Source organism: Salmo trutta, chromosome 28, assembly GCF_901001165.1.
Source record: "Salmo trutta chromosome 28, fSalTru1.1, whole genome shotgun sequence".
NCBI classification, from domain to species: Eukaryota; Metazoa; Chordata; class Actinopteri; order Salmoniformes; family Salmonidae; genus Salmo; species Salmo trutta.
This window is the reverse complement of record NC_042984.1, coordinates 23,439,863-23,457,387: the sequence shown is the minus strand read 5'-3', so window position 1 is coordinate 23,457,387 and position 17,525 is coordinate 23,439,863. Positions and strand designations below refer to the sequence as shown.

At 42.0% G+C, this 17,525-nt stretch overlaps 1 protein-coding gene across 2 annotated transcripts in view; it reads right to left on the bottom strand.

Moving 5' to 3' along the window:
• The window catches only part of chchd6a (coiled-coil-helix-coiled-coil-helix domain containing 6a), a 74,404-nt gene that overhangs the window by 27,770 nt on the left and 29,109 nt on the right, over positions 1 to 17,525 (bottom strand). For both annotated transcript variants that reach the window (XM_029719266.1, XM_029719267.1), the window contains one exon: positions 16,662 to 16,732. In XM_029719266.1, the coding sequence (XP_029575126.1) occupies positions 16,662 to 16,732 (71 nt within the window). The remainder of the gene's footprint in view (positions 1 to 16,661; positions 16,733 to 17,525) is intronic.

Here is a 17,525-nt window from a genome sequence, read left to right as displayed (position 1 = left end):
TGTTGTTGGGTCTGTAACCATGAGGAGTGGATACTATAATGTTGTTGGGTCTGTAACCATGAGGAGTGGATACTATATAATGTTGTTGGTCTGTAACCATGAGGAGTGGACACTATAATGTTGTTGGGTCTGTAACCATGAGGAGGGGATACTACATTGTTGTTGGGTCTGTAACCATGAGGATGGCTACTATATAATGTTGTTGGGTCTGTAACCATGAGGAGTGGATACTATATAATGTTGTTGGGTCTGTAACCATGAGGAGTGGATCTCTATAATGTTGTTGGGTCTGTAACCATGAGGAGTGGACACTATATGATGTTGTTGGGTCTGTAACCATGAGGAAGGATACTATATAATGTTGTTGGGTCTGTAACCATGAGGAGGGATACTATATAATGTTGTTGGGTCTGTAACCATGAGGAGGGGATACTATATAATGTTGTTGGGTCTGTAACCATGAGGAGGAGATACTATATAATGTTGTTGGGTCTGTAACCATGAGGAGGAGATACTATATAATGTTGTTGGGTCTGTAACCATGAGGAGGGATACTATATAATGTTGTTGGGTCTGTAACCATGAGGAAGGGATACTATATAATGTTGTTGGGTCTGTAACCATATGGAGGGGATACTATATAATGTTGTTGGGTCTGTAACCATGAGGAGGGATACTATATAATGTTGTTGGGTCTGTAACAATGAGGAGGGATACTATATAATGTTGTTGGGTCTGTAACCATGAGGAGGGATACTATATAATGTTGTTGGGTCTGTAACCATGAGGAGGGATACTATATAATGTTGTTGGGTCTGTAACCATGAGGAGGGATACTATATAATGTTGTTGGGTCTGTAACCATGAGGAGGGATACTATATAATGTTGTTGGGTCTGTAACCATGAGGAGGGATACTATATAATGTTGTTGGGTCTGTAACCATGAGGAGGGGATACTATATAATGTTTTTGGGTCTGTAACCATGAGGAGGGATACTATATAATGTTGTTGGGTCTGTAATCATGAGGAGTGGATACTATATAATGTTGTTGGGTCTGTAACCATGAGGAGTGGATACTACATAATGTTGTTGGGTCTGTAACCATGAGGAGTGGACACTATATAATGTTGTTGGGTCTGTAACCATGAGGAGGGATACTATATAATGTTGTTGGGTCTGTAACCATGAGGAGGGGATACTACATAATGTTGTTGGGTCTGTAACCATGAGGAGTGGACACTATATAATGTTGTTGGGTCTGTAACCATGAGGAGGGATACTATATAATGTTGTTGGGTCTGTAACCATGAGGAGGGGTACTACATAATGTTGTTGGGTCTGTAACCATGAGAAGGATACTATATAATGTTGTTGGGTTCTGTAACCATGAGGAGTGGATACTAATCTAATGTTGTTGGGTCTGTAACCATGAGGAGTGGATACTATATAATGTTGTTGGGTCTGTAACCATGAGGAGTGGACACTATATAATGTTGTTGGGTCGAACCATGAGGAGGGACTAATATAATGTTGTTGGGTCTGTAACCATGAGGGAGGGGATACTACATAATGTTGTTGGGTCTGTAACCATGAGGAGGGATACTATATGATGTTGTTGGGTCTGTAACCATGAGGAAGGATACTATATAATGTTGTTGGGTCTGTAACCATGAGGAGGGATAATAATAATGTTGTTGGGTCTGTAACCATGAGGAGGGGATACTATATAATGTTGTTGGGTCTGTAACACCATGAGGAGTGAGATACTATTAATGTTGTTGGGTCTGTTCCATGAGGAGGGGATACTATATAATGTTGTTGAGGTCTGTAAACATGAGGAACGATACTATATAATGTTGGTGGGTCTGTAAACCATGAGGAGGGATACTACATAAGTTGTTGGGTACTGTAACCATGAGGAGGGATACTATATAATGTTGTTGGGTCTGTAACCATGAGGAGGGATACTATATAATGTCTTGTTGGTTGTCTGTAACCATGAGGAGGGCGATACTATATAATGCTGTGTGGGTCTGTTACCATGAGGAGGGGATACTATATAATGCTGTTGGGTCTGTAACCATGAGGAGGGATACTATATAATGTTGTTGGGTCTGTAAACCATGAGGAGGGGATACTATATAATGTTGTGGGTCTGTAACCATGAGGAGGGGATACTATATAATGTTGTTGGGTCTGTAACCATGAGGAGGGGATACTATATAATGTTTTGGGTCTGTAAACCATGAGGAGGGATACTATATAATGTTGTTGGGTCTGTAACCATGAGGAGGGGTACTATATAATGTTGTTGGGTCTGTAACCATGAGGAGGGATACTATATAATGTTGTTGGGTCTGTAACCATGAGGAGGGGATACTATATAATGTTTTTGGGTCTGTAACCATGAGGAGGGATACTATATAATGTTGTTGGGTCTGTAACCATGAGGAGGGGTACTATATAATGTTGTTGGGTCTGTAACCATGAGGAGGGGATACTATATAATGTTGTTGGGTCTGTAACCATGAGGAGGGATACTATATAAGGTTGTTGGGTCTGTAACCATGAAGAGGGATACTATATAATGTTGTTGGGTCTGTAACCATGAGGAGGGGATACTATATAATGTTGTTGGGTCTGTAACCATGAGGAGGGATACTATATAATGTTGTTGGGTCTGTAACCATGAGGAGGGGACTATATAATGTTGTTGGGTCTGTAACCATGAGGAGGGGATACTATATAATGTTGTTGGGTCTGTAACCATGAGGAGGGATACTATATAATGTTGTTGGGTCTGTAACCATGAGGAGGGGATACTATATACTGTTGTTGGGTCTGTAACCATGAGGAGGGATACTATATAATGTTGTTGGGTCTGTAACCATGAGGAGGGGATACTATATAATGTTGTTGGGTCTGTAACCATGAGGAGGGATACTATATAATGTTGTTGGGTCTGTAACCATGAGGAGGGGATACTATATAATGTTGTTGGGTCTGTAACCATGAGGAGGGGATACTATATAATGTTGTTGGGTCTGTAACCATGAGGAGGGGATACTATATAATGTTGTTGGGTCTGTAACCATGAGGAGGGATACTATATAATGTTGTTGGGTCTGTAACCATGAGGAGGGATACTATATAATGTTGTTGGGTCTGTAACCATGAGGAGGGATACTATATAATGTTGTTGGGTCTGTAACCATGAGGAGGGGATACTATATAATGTTGTTGGGTCTGTAATCATGAGGAGTGGATACTATATAATGTTGTTGGGTCTGTAACCATGAGGAGTGGATACTATATAATGTTGTTGGGTCTGTAACCATGAGGAGTGGACACTATATAATGTTGTTGGGTCTGTAACCATGAGGAGGGATACTATATAATGTTGTTGGGTCTGTAACCATGAGGAGGGGATACTACATAATGTTGTTGGGTCTGTAACCATGAGGAAGGATACTATAATGTTGTTGGGTCTGTAACCATGAGGAGTGGATACTATATAATGTTGTTGGGTCTGTAACCATGAGGAGTGGATACTATATAATGTTGTTGGGTCTGTAACCATGAGGAGTGGACACTATATAATGTTGTTGGGTCTGTAACCATGAGGAGGGATACTATATAATGTTGTTGGGTCTGTAACCATGAGGAGGGGATACTACATAATGTTGTTGGGTCTGTAACCATGAGGAGGGATACTACATAATGTTGTTGGGTCTGTAACCATGAGGAGGGATACTATATAATGTTGTTGGGTCTGTAACCATGAGGAGGGATACTATATAATGTTGTTGGGTCTGTAACCATGAGGAAGGATACTATATAATGTTGTTGGGTCTGTAACCATGAGGAGGGATACTATATAATGTTGTTGGGTCTGTAACCATGAGGAGGGGATACTATATAATGTTGTTGGGTCTGTAACCATGAGGAGGAGATACTATATAATGTTGTTGGGTCTGTAACCATGAGGAGGAGATACTATATAATGTTGTTGGGTCTGTAACCATGAGGAGGGGATACTATATAATGTTGTTGGGTCTGTAACCATGAGGAAGGATACTATATAATGTTGTTGGGTCTGTAACCATATGGAGGGGATACTATATAATGTTGTTGGGTCTGTAACCATGAGGAGGGGATACTATATAATGTTGTTGGGTCTGTAACCATGAGGAGGGGATACTATATAATGTTGTTGGGTCTGTAACCATGAGGAGGAGATACTATATAATGTTGTTGGGTCTGTAACCATGAGGAGGGGATACTATATAATGTTGTTGGGTCTGTAACCATGAGGAAGGATACTATATAATGTTGTTGGGTCTGTAACCATGAGGAAGGATACTATATAATGTTGTTGGGTCTGTAACCATGAGGAGGGATACTATATAATGTTGTTGGGTCTGTAACCATGAGGAAGGATACTATTTAATGTTGTTGGGTCTGTAACCATGAGGAGGGATACTATATAATGTTGTTGGGTCTGTAACCATGAGGAGGGGATACTATATAATGTTGTTGGGTCTGTAACCATGAGGAGGGGATACTATATAATGTTGTTGGGTCTGTAACCATGAGGAAGGGATACTATATAATGTTGTTGGGTCTGTAACCATGAGGAGGGGATACTATATAATGTTGTTGGGTCTGTAACCATGAGGAAGGGATACTATATAATGTTGTTGGGTCTGTAACCATGAGGAGGGGATACTATATAATGTTGTTGGGTCTGTAACCATGAGGAGGGGTACTATATAATGTTGTTGGGTCTGTAACCATGAGGAGGGGATACTATATAATGTTGTTGGGTCTGTAACCATGAGGAGGGATACTATATAATGTTGTTGGGTCTGTAACCATGAGGAGGGGATACTATATAATGTTGTTGGGTCTGTAACCATGAGGAGGGGATACTATATAATGTTGTTGGGTCTGTAACCATGAGGAGGGATACTATATAATGTTGTTGGGTCTGTAACCATGAGGAGGGGATACTATATAATGTTGTTGGGTCTGTAACCATGAGGAGGGATACTATATAATGTTGTTGGGTCTGTAACCATGAGGAGTGGATACTATATAATGTTGTTGGGTCTGTAACCATGAGGAGTGGATACTATATAATGTTGTTGGGTCTGTAACCATGAGGAGTGGACACTATATAATGTTGTTGGGTCTGTAACCATGAGGAGGGATACTATATAATGTTGTTGGGTCTGTAACCATGAGGAGTGGACACTATATAATGTTGTTGGGTCTGTAACCATGAGGAGGGATACTATATAATGTTGTTGGGTCTGTAACCATGAGGAGGGGATACTACATAATGTTGTTGGGTCTGTAACCATGAGGAAGGATACTATATAATGTTGTTGGGTCTGTAACCATGAGGAGTGGATACTATATAATGTTGTTGGGTCTGTAACCATGAGGAGTGGATACTATATAATGTTGTTGGGTCTGTAACCATGAGGAGTGGACACTATATAATGTTGTTGGGTCTGTAACCATGAGGAGGGATACTATATAATGTTGTTGGGTCTGTAACCATGAGGAGGGGATACTACATAATGTTGTTGGGTCTGTAACCATGAGGAGGGATACTACATAATGTTGTTGGGTCTGTAACCATGAGGAGGGATACTATATAATGTTGTTGGGTCTGTAACCATGAGGAGGGATACTATATAATGTTGTTGGGTCTGTAACCATGAGGAAGGATACTATATAATGTTGTTGGGTCTGTAACCATGAGGAGGGATACTATATAATGTTGTTGGGTCTGTAACCATGAGGAGGGGATACTATATAATGTTGTTGGGTCTGTAACCATGAGGAGGAGATACTATATAATGTTGTTGGGTCTGTAACCATGAGGAGGAGATACTATATAATGTTGTTGGGTCTGTAACCATGAGGAGGGGATACTATATAATGTTGTTGGGTCTGTAACCATGAGGAAGGATACTATATAATGTTGTTGGGTCTGTAACCATATGGAGGGGATACTATATAATGTTGTTGGGTCTGTAACCATGAGGAGGGGATACTATATAATGTTGTTGGGTCTGTAACCATGAGGAGGGGATACTATATAATGTTGTTGGGTCTGTAACCATGAGGAGGAGATACTATATAATGTTGTTGGGTCTGTAACCATGAGGAGGGGATACTATATAATGTTGTTGGGTCTGTAACCATGAGGAGGGATACTATATAATGTTGTTGGGTCTGTAACCATGAGGAGGGATACTATATAATGTTGTTGGGTCTGTAACCATGAGGAGGGATACTATATAATGTTGTTGGGTCTGTAACCATGAGGAAGGATACTATTTAATGTTGTTGGGTCTGTAACCATGAGGAGGGATACTATATAATGTTGTTGGGTCTGTAACCATGAGGAGGGGATACTATATAATGTTGTTGGGTCTGTAACCATGAGGAGGGGATACTATATAATGTTGTTGGGTCTGTAACCATGAGGAAGGGATACTATATAATGTTGTTGGGTCTGTAACCATGAGGAGGGGATACTATATAATGTTGTTGGGTCTGTAACCATGAGGAAGGGATACTATATAATGTTGTTGGGTCTGTAACCATGAGGAGGGGATACTATATAATGTTGTTGGGTCTGTAACCATGAGGAGGGGTACTATATAATGTTGTTGGGTCTGTAACCATGAGGAGGGGATACTATATAATGTTGTTGGGTCTGTAACCATGAGGAGGGATACTATATAATGTTGTTGGGTCTGTAACCATGAGGAGGGGATACTATATAATGTTGTTGGGTCTGTAACCATGAGGAGGGGATACTATATAATGTTGTTGGGTCTGTAACCATGAGGAGGGATACTATATAATGTTGTTGGGTCTGTAACCATGAGGAGGGGATACTATATAATGTTGTTGGGTCTGTAACCATGAGGAGGGATACTATATAATGTTGTTGGGTCTGTAACCATGAGGAGTGGATACTATATAATGTTGTTGGGTCTGTAACCATGAGGAGTGGATACTATATAATGTTGTTGGGTCTGTAACCATGAGGAGTGGACACTATATAATGTTGTTGGGTCTGTAACCATGAGGAGGGATACTATATAATGTTGTTGGGTCTGTAACCATGAGGAGGGGATACTACATAATGTTGTTGGGTCTGTAACCATGAGGAGGGATACTATATAATGTTGTTGGGTCTGTAACCATGAGGAAGGATACTATATAATGTTGTTGGGTCTGTAACCATGAGGAGGGGATACTATATAATGTTGTTGGGTCTGTAACCATGAGGAGAAGATACTATATAATGTTGTTGGGTCTGTAACCATGAGGAGGGGATACTATATAATGTTGTTGGGTCTGTAACCATGAGGAGGGGGATACTATATAATGTTGTTGGGTCTGTAACCATGAGGAGGGGATACTATATAATGTTGTTGGGTCTGTAACCATGAGGAGGGGATACTATATAATGTTGTTGGGTCTGTAACCATGAGGAGGGGATACTATATAATGTTGTTGGGTCTGTAACCATGAGGAGGGATACTATATAATGTTGTTGGGTCTGTAACCATGAGGAGGGATACTATATAATGTTGTTGGGTCTGTAACCATGAGGAGGGATACTATATAATGTTGTTGGGTCTGTAACCATGAGGAGGGGATACTATATAATGTTGTTGGGTCTGTAACCATGAGGAGGGGATACTATATAATGTTGTTGGGTCTGTAACCATGATGAGGGGATACTATATAATGTTGTTGGGTCTGTAACCATGAGGAGGGGATACTATATAATGTTGTTGGGTCTGTAACCATGAGGAGGGGATACTATATAATGTTGTTGGGTCTGTAACCATGAGAAGGGATACTATATAATGTTGTTGGGTCTGTAACCATGAGGAGGGATACTATATAATGTTGTTGGGTCTGTAACCATGAGGAGGGATACTATATAATGTTGTTGGGTCTGTAACCATGAGGAGGGGATACTATATAATGTTGTTGGGTCTGTAACCATGAGGAGGGATACTATATAATGTTGTTGGGTCTGTAACCATGAGGAAGGATACTATATAATGTTGTTGGGTCTGTAACCATGAGGAAGGATACTATATAATGTTGTTGGGTCTGTAACCATGAGGAGGGATACTATATAATGTTGTTGGGTCTGTAACCATGAGGAGGGATACTATATAATGTTGTTGGGTCTGTAACCATGAGGAGGGATACTATATAATGTTGTTGGGTCTGTAACCATGAGGAGGGGATACTATATAATGTTGTTGGGTCTGTAACCATGAGGAGGGGATACTATATAATGTTGTTGGGTCTGTAACCATGAGGAGGGATACTATATAATGTTGTTGGGTCTGTAACCATGAGGAGGGATACAATATAATGTTGTTGGGTCTGTAACCATGAGGAGGGATACTATATAATGTTGTTGGGTCTGTAACCATGAGGAGGGATACTATATAATGTTGTTGGGTCTGTAACCATGAGGAGGGATACTATATAATGTTGTTGGGTCTGTAACCATGAGGAGGGATACTATATAATGTTGTTGGGTCTGTAACCATGAGGAGGGGACAGTCTCTTCCCATTCAAATATTTCTGTTCCACAAAAGGTTCAGTAATAGACCCATGTAATTCCAGTTGATATTGCAACGGTTGTTTTGTTTGCGCAATCTGTGTGTCGGTATATTGTCTATAAAAGTGGATCCTAGTGATTGTATTTTCCTTTTTAGACTACATAATAAAATAATAAAAATGGTTGGCTAACCGCTGAGTCCGCGTCTCTCTCTCTTCCATTCTGTGTGGAGGCTTAAAAGAGAGTAAAGTTACATTTACTGAATAGAAATATAACAATGTTGGTGTATGGTTCAAAAGTCAAAAAGTAATGCCGACATTGGTTATTCTTGAAGGAGAATGCGGTTCTTATTGAGTGATAGCCAGGTGTAGCGGTGGTAAGGATTCACTCCATGGTGCTGAAAAGAAAGCTCTGTTGTTGGGACAGCTTTATGTAGGCCCTAACAGTTTGTGGGCACCGTTTGTCACCGTTATAGTGCATTTAATGTATTGTTTGGTGTTGTGTAGTGGAGTCGCTGACATGCATCTAAACAAAATAAAATGTTGGTTGAATTTGCCCCACCAAGATTTATATGCTAAAATCTCCACTGGATTGATGTGAAGGACACTTTAAGAGAATAAAATGGTCTAAGTTCATAAGAAAGCTAAATGACAACCACTATTCTTGATTCATCTACATTAAAACTGTTTCCACATTGTACCTGAAAAGAAGCCTCCCGTCTCACATAAATACACACTCATATTTCACATTACATACCAATACACACACTCATATTTCACATTACATACCAATACACACAAACACACACTCATATTTCACATTACATACCAATACACACACTCATATTTCACATTACATCCCAATACACACACCAACATCCCCCAGTGTGTACAAATGTCTCCCTCTCCATCCTGCGGACACTTTAGTGGAATGAATAGGTGGGGAGAGACAGGTTAAACTGAATTACCAGCAGAGAGGATATTCACTAATAGAGCCGGCGACAAGCGCGGCATTGACTAATACAACGATGATAAATAACCTGGTGCTGTGTCTAGAGGCAGGGACACACGGTCACCCTGGCAACCTTTCAACAGTGATGTCACTGAGCCCCAAGATTCCCATAGACACAGAGTAAACGGTTTATGGTTGTGTCTCCGAAAGATGTTGACTTTAATATTGGGGGCTGCTTAGGACAGTACAACCGCTTTCTATTAACCACAACCGGCATACGGCTACAGATTACAAACGGTGCAAAAATGAATAAATCATTCCTAATTGAACGAATCAAAATGAGCTGATCAAATCAGGCTGAATTCAGAGATGGAATTAGCTTGTTATAATATGATATGTGATATGTAATATAATTGGTCTCTGCATTCCTATTTCTCAGTGATGGAACTTTGTGGCAGATTCATTGCCAGGTTGCCATGCTTAATGAAATTTGATTGATTATGCAAAGTCATGTGCATTAAACCCTCCCATCCTCTCCCTCTACAATGCACTCCAACAGATACTCTCAGAGGACCGTTTGACACTGCGCTTAATTGAAACCCGAATTAAAACCTGGACTCAGTTTTGATTCAGCGTGCAAGCCAACCCCGGCATTTCAATTAAAACACATCCAAGGCTCCCATCACATCACGCAGCATATTACCAAGCAGCAGAGCGATATGCTATCGCTAGCGTTTCCTTGTCTTATCTGAACGGTTAAGAGGAGAGAAGAGAAATACGAAGGATGGGAAATAAATCTCCATCAACAGCCCATCAAGGCGTGTTTAAGGGAGGATGAGTCCGTGTATCAGATCCCCGTTTTACCCAATGCTGAAGCTCTTCCTTCGTCTGTTTAATAACGACAGCGGCAGAGAAAAAGACTAAAGCAACGCTCTTCTTTGCGCTGGTAAGATAAGGAACTCTCCTTTAATTTAAAATAAACTGCCTTCATCAGGGAAGGAAGCTCCAGATAGCGCAGCAGGTTTATTAAAGGGGCCTGAAGCAGAAAATTGGTTTGCCGCAGCCAAAGCTGAACCGAATTGAACCAAATTGAAGGCGAGGTCTTAAATAAAAATATTAACTGAGCCGCTTAGGCCGCTTTGAGTGAAGCAGGCTGTGCATATGAGCAGTAATTTCGGAATTCAAAATCTGTAAGTAAATATAACGGAACACACAGAGGCCTTAATTACTGCAGATTTCAATTATTTTTAATCTCCTCCAGAGAACGCGCAGTGGCAAAACAAAGGATGACTTCTGAAAGTCTGCCGAGCTTAGAGAGGCAAAAGGAAAAATGAAAGACTAGAAATCAAATGGAAAGAGGAAAAATAATTACAAAAGGTTCCATTAGCAAGCCTGCAATACGTATATTCAAATCAATAGAAATGCTAAGCAGCACAAACAAACTCCAAAAAGAGTTGTTGTGTTGAATGTGATTGGCTGAGGGCAGAGGTTGTGTGTGTGCTAGTTCTGTAACTCACAGCTGATCAGGTGCTATCAGAAGGAGTCAGAGGAGAGGCACCCATATCTCTACACCGCTGCTGCTGTTGTGGGCAACCAGCGCTCACTCAAATGTCAGAGAGAGTAGCTACTGCATCGCCTCGAGATAACTCTGATCTGCCATCCTCAGCCAAGCCACAGCAGATTACTGCAAGAGCCAGATAAATACATGAATCACACTGGCTGTACACTGTAAAGTCCCCAAATTGTATCTGCAGGGGAATTCACTGACATGTTTTGGGGATGGAGGGGCTGGAATTAACTAGATTAGAGGTGCGTTTCTTTAACCCTGGCTGTTGCTCGGCAGACAGATGAGGGTCCCGGCTTTGACAGCTTTTACATTTACTGAGCTGGTGAGGAGCGCAGGCCTCCTCCCCTCCACTCTCCTTTCCTCCCCCAGCCAATCTCACCTGCAGGGCTGGACTCTTCTCCCTCCTCTCCTCCACACAATGCTCCCCCACTTAAGCCTGTCAGCCCTGGAGTTGCCTGAGGCAGAGCGCTGAGAGCTCAGCTCATACACAGGCAGGGATCTGACACCGCTGACAATTACTACTGCAGAGCACAATCACCAGATGGTGCCTCAAAGTATTGGCAAAGTAGTATGGGTTGCACTTCGATCACCTGGTCGCGTCGCTACCATTGTTATCAACGTTCCACAGACGCAGCAGCCACATTGATGTCCAAAAGAAGAAGGGGGGTTAATGACTGACTGGGAGCTAATAACTGTTTTGCCCAGTGATGCAGTCTAGTCAGTAAACCTCGTGTCCGAATCGAGTCCAAAATCCCCTGCGCTGAAGTCCAAGTCCCAGTGCTCAAGTCTGAGTCACTGGGTCCATATTAACTCAACATAAAATGATTTAACCAGTCAGAAATAGTGCAGCGACAATCTCTTTTCGTTTTCTTCTGTGCTACTAAATGTTTGCATATAGGCTACTGGTGATGTTATCAGGGCCACGTTCATTTGAAAAACGTTCTCGAATAGAGCTAACTATTCATGTAACAGAGCCAACATTATTCTTTATTCAACATGTCAGAGAGGCATGATTGTTCTACATAGTATATTTCTATCTGAACGCTCCAAAATGTTGTTAGCTATAGCTAGCTAATAAGGTAACATGACTGAACAAGATGTAGCCTAAACAAATGGTTAAAGGTTCGGTCTGCCTAGTAGCCTAGTTTTATAATGGCTCGCGATATTCTTTATGAATGTAAAATGCAGCCCGCTAATGCACGTTAGAAAGAAGAAAAAAAACGCAGACCCGGTATTATGGCTCGTCTTTTGAACGGTAGCCTCATGGCTAGTCAAGCCGTTTTCTCTGAGGAAAAGAGGGAGACTTGGCTACATTGGCTACAGAACCTGGATATGAAATGCAGTGGGGAAAGTGGGAGGGTTGAGCGAGACTAAACATTTCAAAGACAGCCTACTTCTCTATATCTTAATCAAGGGAGAGAAAAACAGTTTGACTGTTGTTTTACTATTAAACTCAATGCTGCTATTGTTTAACATTTTGGAAAGCAGCTTGTGGTTCTTAACTAGGCAACGGGTAGCTAACTAGAAGGCTGGTGGTGACTGGTTAGCTAAGGTGAGGCAAGAGAGCCGCCTGCACGATGTGTCTGCCCACACTCATCGCTTGCTCACCCGCAGCTCACCAGCTGATGTAGGCTGTGTTTGCAGGGTGTTGCACGTCCTTCCCACTGCTGAACAGAACTGCACATCTGTGATACTAATATTAAATAGTGCTTATCACTGAAAAGCTCTCAATCTCTCCAAAAACTCTTGTCTAGTTAATTTAGTAGTCAGATTTAATGTCACAGAAAAAAAACGTGTCTCGTCTCATTTTAGTCAACTGAAATGAAAAATGATTTTAGTTAAGTTAGTTTTTTCTGGGTGTATTTAATTAGTTATAGTCTTGTCAATTGCCACTGAAAAATAGTTGTCGCTATTTTTGTTGACGACACACACACACACACACACACACACACACACACACACACACACACACACACACACACACACACACACACACACACACACACACACACAGAGTTGCTGTAAAGGAATGGTCAGGCTGTCTTATTCAGGGCTGTCTCATGGATCACACGGCAGACAGGATCTTTCCTTACATTTCAGCCACAATTACAGTAGAGAATAGTGCATGTCAAAATGAGGATCCTTATGACCTCTACAAAGTGGTCATCTTTTATGCATGACAATCTCAATTACAGCATAGTTGCTGTTCGCACCAGACAGCCGTATCATGAATGATCATGAACAAAAGCTGTGGTACTGTATCATGGTAGAGATAGCAATATAGCAGCAAAGGGAAGGAGAGCAGGCCCAGGGCTGGTCCGGTTCTGTGCTCAACCACTGAGGAGTGCCAGTTTGGAACTCCCTGGACAGCCGGTGTCTTCTATAATGAGGGCCTTTTCTCTGCGAAGCCATAACACCAGGAGCAAGAACAACAAGAGCAATGTCTGGCTGGAGCTAGCTAATTGGCCAGTTGTTAGCTGTAGCTAGCACGCTGTGTCTGACAGTACAGCCCCCTGATCAGTCTGATATCCTCTCTCTCTTCCCCCTCTCTACTCTACCGGAGCTAGGCTATGGTAATGTCAATGTGTTACTACAGGGCATTCTGCTAATATCAATACCATAGAACAGCTAGTTTCTGTGTCGTCTTTTGTCTTCAGTGAGGGGAGCTCGTCAGTAGCAGGGTGCTCTGTTCACCTCAGACAGGTCTGCAGTGCCTTGGCATGTTGCCAAGATGATTAATGGTGCAGCCACCTCGACTGTTCCATCAAAGATACCCTCCTTTGTCTGGGAGGCTCAAAAGGTGTGCGTTACAGACAATGAAGAAGAAGTGTCACAATACAGCATTAACAGCAATGCTTCAAGACTGCTACAAACTACTGAGTGCCTTGGCCACTACTGCACTTGTAAACCCCAATAAAGCACATTATCTCTCTTCAATTGAAGATATCTGATAGGCAGAGCATCTGTCAGAGAGGTTGAGTGTCTGATGTAAGAGAGAAAACAGCTAGAAGACTATGGACACTAGAGATTGACTTAAAGCAGTTGAATCCCATCTTTCCTTGGCTCTGTGCTCTGCTCTGTGTGCTAGAACGGGAGTTAAGTCGGGTAGCAGTGAGGGACAGAGACAGAGAGATTAGAAAGCAGCCTTGTCATGTTCCAGGAGAGTCAGGAGACCTGCAGCCCAGATGAGGCGGCAGCGTGCACACAGGGACGACAAGCAGGGACGACAAGCAGGGACAGGACGCTCCTGGCAAACCCTCTACAAGTCTAGGGATTAAAAACGGAATTAAAACATCACACAGTGAGTGCCATGCCGTGGAAGAGGCAGGCAGGTAGGAGCCAGGCAAACTGACACTGTCTGCTTAAGCTCTGGTAGTAGAGCTCAGGAAAACTTCTGCAAACCCAGCCCAGGCCTTGCAGCCCTATTTTAACCCCCTTAACCTTAGACCCAGTCTTGCTGCATAACCCCTGACCACATCCTGGCTTCTATTCCACTGTAACCCTTCCCAGGCCAACCGCAACCCACTGCCCTTGATCTTCTTACCCCAGTGTGCTCACTCAATCTTCTAACCTTCACCTGGTAGGCCAAAACGGCAACAGAAGGCACTGGAGGCAGAGAAGAAACATCCATCTCACATCACACACACACACACACCTCGCTCTGATCGTATGGCCATCTGATAGGAGCGCGTGTAGCCATTTCTCCTGCCTGGGAGGAAGTGTCTTCAGACGGCAACACGCTAACGTGAGCTTAGCAGCTCAAATCCCTGATTAGAGGCCTGCGTTAGTTAGCAACAAGGAGCTATGCTAGCACAGAACAGGCAGGGATTACAGCAGTCCCTAACCAGCTGCCACCATCCTGACACACACTGCTTCATTTACACATGATGCAGAAGAGAGAAGAGCTGCCTTTCCCCAAGACATTAGGGGATTTGAACACATTTATCTCAGATTGTAGTACTACTACTCTGCTCTACTTCCAACTTTTGGTCATGGTAATTAACTGGATTACTGATTACAGTATATCTACAGCATGACAATGAATTGACTGATGTCATCCCCGTACAGGACCTTTGTCCCCAACTGCAGTTTGATTCATATCATAGTTCTGAATAAAAATGATGATTCGTTCTGTGCTCCCATATCTACAGGGTCTCACCGCCAAAGTAGCACAGGATTCTGGTATTACATGATTCTACTGGGTTCTATATGAACACGTCGGGAAGGATGGACCAAATGAACAGTGTATTATAAAATAGGTTTAAGCTCGTTACAATGGGACTGGAACACCAGATGTTCAATACTCACCATAACCATGCAAACTAAATGGAGCTTAACACTTCTTTAACATCAGGGCTTTCCAATAAAGCACATGGATTTACTATGGACATCTATAGTCATTAGGGTATCCCTGTACTGTGCAGAATTGAGGTCAGTCTTTGGAAAACATGCATTAGTAAATGCATTAGCTAAGAAGGCAAGTAAACTGGTAGGCAATGTGATAAGGCGAATAGTGAAAGCTCACAATTTGACAGGAAATGGAAATAAATGCCTCCCTATTCTGAAATAAAGTTAGAACTGCAGTGTCATTTGTCAGCAGTTTCCCCACCTCTCATCATAATTATTTAGCTGAAAAATACATTCTTGAATGCTGATTAATCAAACAGTTGCCAAATAAAGCTTATTGGATTTACAGGACTCTGCACAGGGGAGTGTTTGGGGAAGAAAAGATTGCTATCTGGGCAGGTGATTTGCTCATGCATAAAGTACGGTTGAGGTTAATTGAATTGAATTTACACTGACATTTACTTTGGCGATAATGAGTAGGCAAAGTGTGTAAGTGTGATGGGCTACTAGCCTAGCTCCATTGTCCAGCAGTTGTATGGCACTACAAACAATCTGCATTCATTCCACGAGCGTCAGATCTGCTCAGGGGGAATGTTAATCTGAGTCTGCAGCCCAGGCATAGGTGAATACATTCTGTCATAGATACTGTATCTGTCATTCTCCAGTTCTCTCAGCCATACCTGTTACTGTTACCATGTCTTATCTATGATAATAACGAGAAAACATCCACAGCACCTTGCTATCCCTGGGCTGTTTCCATCTGAGAAAGACATTTTATTTTCTTGTGAATTAGAGGAAAAAATGCACCTCATCATGTGTCTTGTTGGAGTATAAGGGAGCCAAACCCATCTCCATGGAAACCAAAAGCACAGCACTAGTTGGCTCTGGAAACCGATTTTATACAAGCTCTTCTGCCATTCTGACAACATCAATTACTGTGAATTGTAGTGGGAGACAAATCAGGGGAGCAACTAGTATACAATCACTGTATAATTTACAGCAAAGCAGAGATGAAAAAGCTCTCTACAGAGTACACGGATCCATCACAGATCTTGTAGAATGCTTTCAAGTGTTATAGCTTGTGAATGACTGTCTGTGGTGTTGAGATGGGGCTCATCTACATAGGAGTCTGGAGGTGAACATTACTACAGATGAACAGGCGGTTTTACTTACTTTACAAGAGCTTCGGATTTTGTGGCTTGGTCGTGGAACTGTTTCTCGGTTTGCTTGTATCGATCCAAATTCTGAAATATAAAAATAAACATGATGAGGAAACGCAGAATTTTACAGGTCAGTTAGTGTACAATTCTACATGATGAAAGAAAATATCATGATCCCCTGATAAAATGCACATCAATTACCTCCCAATACTGACCAAATGCATCTAGTGGATCGTTTTTCCCCGACATTCCAACACATCTACAGTATGTACTGTACAGCAGTGACCAACTGAGCATTCACACCTGGCGGATTCTTTCAACAACCGTCCGTAGACGGTCAGGTTAGCAGTAGTTGGAGAGATGTGGAGAAGCCATAAAATTGATGGCAGAGATTTTTTTTAAATGATACAATCCAGCAATTATTTGAATGCTAATTAAAATACTACTACAACTATCGTCAGTATCACCACCTCCGTTTCCCACCATCCCAAATCCTTGCCTTCGGTAACAGCCAGTTCATTTAAGAACTAAATATTAAGCTGATGTAATTGCAGTTAAATGCCTTGCTAGAGTGTACAGAGGAACCTGTAAAGATGTTAGAACCTTAATGACCATAATGGTGTAGTTAGTGGGTGTTCCCAGGTCTGGTCACTGACACACAGTCTCTTCACTAGGCTATAGAGACCATCCCAGAGACCATCATCACCCACGCAGTCCTCAGTAACAGCTCTAACTACTGCTGAAGAGACTCCATGCCCATAGCACACAATCAAATCGGTCCAAAGCACTGCAGGTCTAATGCCTCTGTACCGTAGGTTTTCAGTTTCACAATCACTGATGTGGCTGCCCAGGAAAGAGACAGCCAAGGTGGAATCCC